At 36.9% G+C, this 2,740-nt stretch overlaps 1 protein-coding gene across 1 annotated transcript; it reads left to right on the top strand.

Moving 5' to 3' along the window:
- The first annotated feature begins 542 nt into the window (after positions 1-542).
- LOC149229156 (uncharacterized) lies at positions 543-1,959 on the top strand. Its single transcript, XM_089380964.1, has 2 exons — positions 543-565; positions 714-1,959. The coding sequence occupies exons 1-2, from the start codon at positions 543-545 to the stop codon at positions 1,957-1,959; spliced, it is 1,269 nt and encodes a 422-aa protein (XP_089237090.1).
- Positions 1,960-2,740: the final 781 nt, after the last annotated feature.

Genomic DNA, 2,740 nt, shown 5'->3' with positions numbered 1-2,740 from the left:
ATTAATGAGATACGGAAAATTTGAGAAATGTTAAATTAAAATTCTCGAACTTCCCGAATCTTGATAAATACTCCATGAAGAAAACTTCTTTATCACTCCTAACATATTTATCTTTCTAATGTTCATTATCACAACTTGCCTTTATAAATAAAACCTACTTTCCAATCATTTTAACTATTACAAAAAGCTCTAGTTAACTTTATTTACTTATATATCTATATCTATATATATATATATATATATATATATATATATATATATATATATATTTATTTATTTATTTATTTTTAAGTATTAGTAACCCTCCATTATTCTCACAACTTTCAATATTCCATTCACAAGATATTGATGGTCGATGAATATGTTTCTATTTATTCATTGCTTTCATTTTTGTTAAAGATTATTATGCACTGGGGAAATGGTGGCCAAGAAAAGGACAATTTATCAAATGTTCTTGTCATTTTTTTTTAACAGATTTGTAAGGATAAACTCTACGTCCAATAAACAAAAAGTCTTAGATTTTTGGGCAGAGGTTCAACGAAATGCATTCAGAATTAAACGTGAAGTAGAGTATACAGAGGGCACACTGCAAAATGAAAAATAACTTGTAGCTCCAAGGTATAATTAGCGAGGATGATGACCGGGAAGCAACTGGTGTCGAATGCATGATGGAAATGTATTCCCTACTTCTTCACTCGCTGCAATTTTCGAAGTTCCCATTCTCAAATCAATTTCCAATCTCCAGAGATCGACAGAATTTGCAAATTAATAAATGACCATCCATTTCCACACTCCGCGATCGAATCCACTATGCATCACAGCAATCTCACACTGTCGGAATCTTTAGTAGAAAATTTGTTGGGGAGGCTTTTCTCCGGCCACGTCAATGGTTCAAAGGCCCTGCATTTCTTCCATTGGATCGTCCGGCAAAATCCCGATTATCAACACACTTCCCAAGCCTATAAAAAAATGCTTCACATCTTAGCCCGAATGCGGGATTTCGACGAGGTCTGGGAACTGCTCGACGAAATGCACCAACAAAATAAAATAACCCTCAAGGCCCTTAGCATCGTTTTATCAAAGTATGCACGGAGAAGGTCGTTCGATGAAACCCTAGAGGCATTCGAAAAAATGGAGAAGTTTGTGGGGAAATTGAGCATGGACACAATTAATGTCCTCCTTCAGGCATTTTGCACTCAGAGACACGTGAAGGAAGCCCGGGCTATATTCAATAAGATGCACCAGAGGTTTGCTCCCAATGCCCAGACGTTTAATATTTTGCTTTTGGGGTTTAAAGAATCTGGCAATGCAGTAGCAACAGAGATATTTTTCAGAGAAATGATCAGAAGAGGCTTGAGTCCCAATATTGTTACCTATAACATTCTCATAGATGCGTTGTGCAAGGGTAGTAGAGTTCATGATGCATTGGAACTTTTGGAAGTGATGAAAAAGAATCACTGCTGTCCTGACATTCGGACTTATACTACTTTGATACATGGGCTGGGTATTGTCCGCTATATTGATCGTGCCAGGAAACTGTTTGATGAAATGATCATAAATGGTCACGGGCCTGATACTACGGCTTACAATGCCTTGATCAATTGTTTTTGCAAATCAGGCCGTGTGAAGGACGGGTTGATATTGATGAAAGAGATGGAGGAGAAAGATGTTGGTTGCGATAATATGACTTATCATACAATTTTATATGCATTTCAGGAGCTTCAGAATGAGGAAGAAGTTTGTGAGCTTTTTGTCAGAATGATTTCGCAAGATTGGGTGCCGCGATTCCCTGGATTTCCTTGCCATTATGCTATCAAAGCTGGCAGAGGTGCAATTTATGGGCCTCCAGATCAGAGAATAAGAATGATGGCAGCGATTTCACCGCTGGCTTCCGTAGAGAATAAAAATTTCACTTTTGAAATTCCAACGTGTCATGTATATCATGATCTAGACTTTTAGAAAACGACAGATAACTGATACTTTGAACACCTCGATCACTATGTTTTCCTAACGGTTCGCCAATTTTTAGTAGTTAAGAAGTCGAGTTATCTAATTATGGAGAATGAGTTAGCTCTCATTGCCAGCCGAACAAAGCCACCTCCAAAAATCTGTGCGTACCAACCTTCATAAAGGTTCGAACTGGAGTTTTGAGGGGTTAAAATCCAGCTTTGAACAATGCAATCATCAAACAAAGCCCTACTCGTTCAGTGATTGTGGCTTCCCTCGAAGACAGACTTGAAAGCTGAAAGTTCGGACGTGGAAGGAAAAAGTTTCACATGAAAAGACTCCAAGATAATACCTCTCATTCAGTTTGTGAGTAAAGCTTTAAAAAGAACAGCGGTATTGAAATTTCTGGTTTTCCTCATTTTTGCGACAGTCGTCCTTGTAAATTTACAGTCGTTTTTCATCAAATGAATCAATTGTTCTACGATTTCATACTTTCCAGGAACTGTTCTACAAATTACTCAACGCTGGTTCTTGTGCTGCAAACTGCTTGCCAAATCTTACAAATAGTTCGGCAAATTTCACCCAAATTAAAAAGGGGAGATTTAACCTCACATAATACCAAAAATTGATACTAAAGTGAAATAAATCGATAATTAAAACCAGGAAACCCTCGCTGAAATTAAAATGCTGTGTTGACATTTGATAATCAAAACTAAAATCCTCGCGCAATTATTATACGTGGTTCTTAAGTGCTGAAATCCCTCTGCAATATTTTATATGCAATTCTTATAAT

Source organism: Pinus tabuliformis, chromosome J (genome assembly GCF_031772625.1).
Source record: "Pinus tabuliformis cultivar Carrire ecotype Pingquan chromosome J, CPIR1, whole genome shotgun sequence".
Taxonomy (NCBI): Eukaryota; Viridiplantae; Streptophyta; class Pinopsida; order Pinales; family Pinaceae; genus Pinus; species Pinus tabuliformis.
The sequence above is the reverse complement of the archived record's forward strand: the minus strand, read 5'-3'. Positions and strand labels throughout refer to the sequence as shown.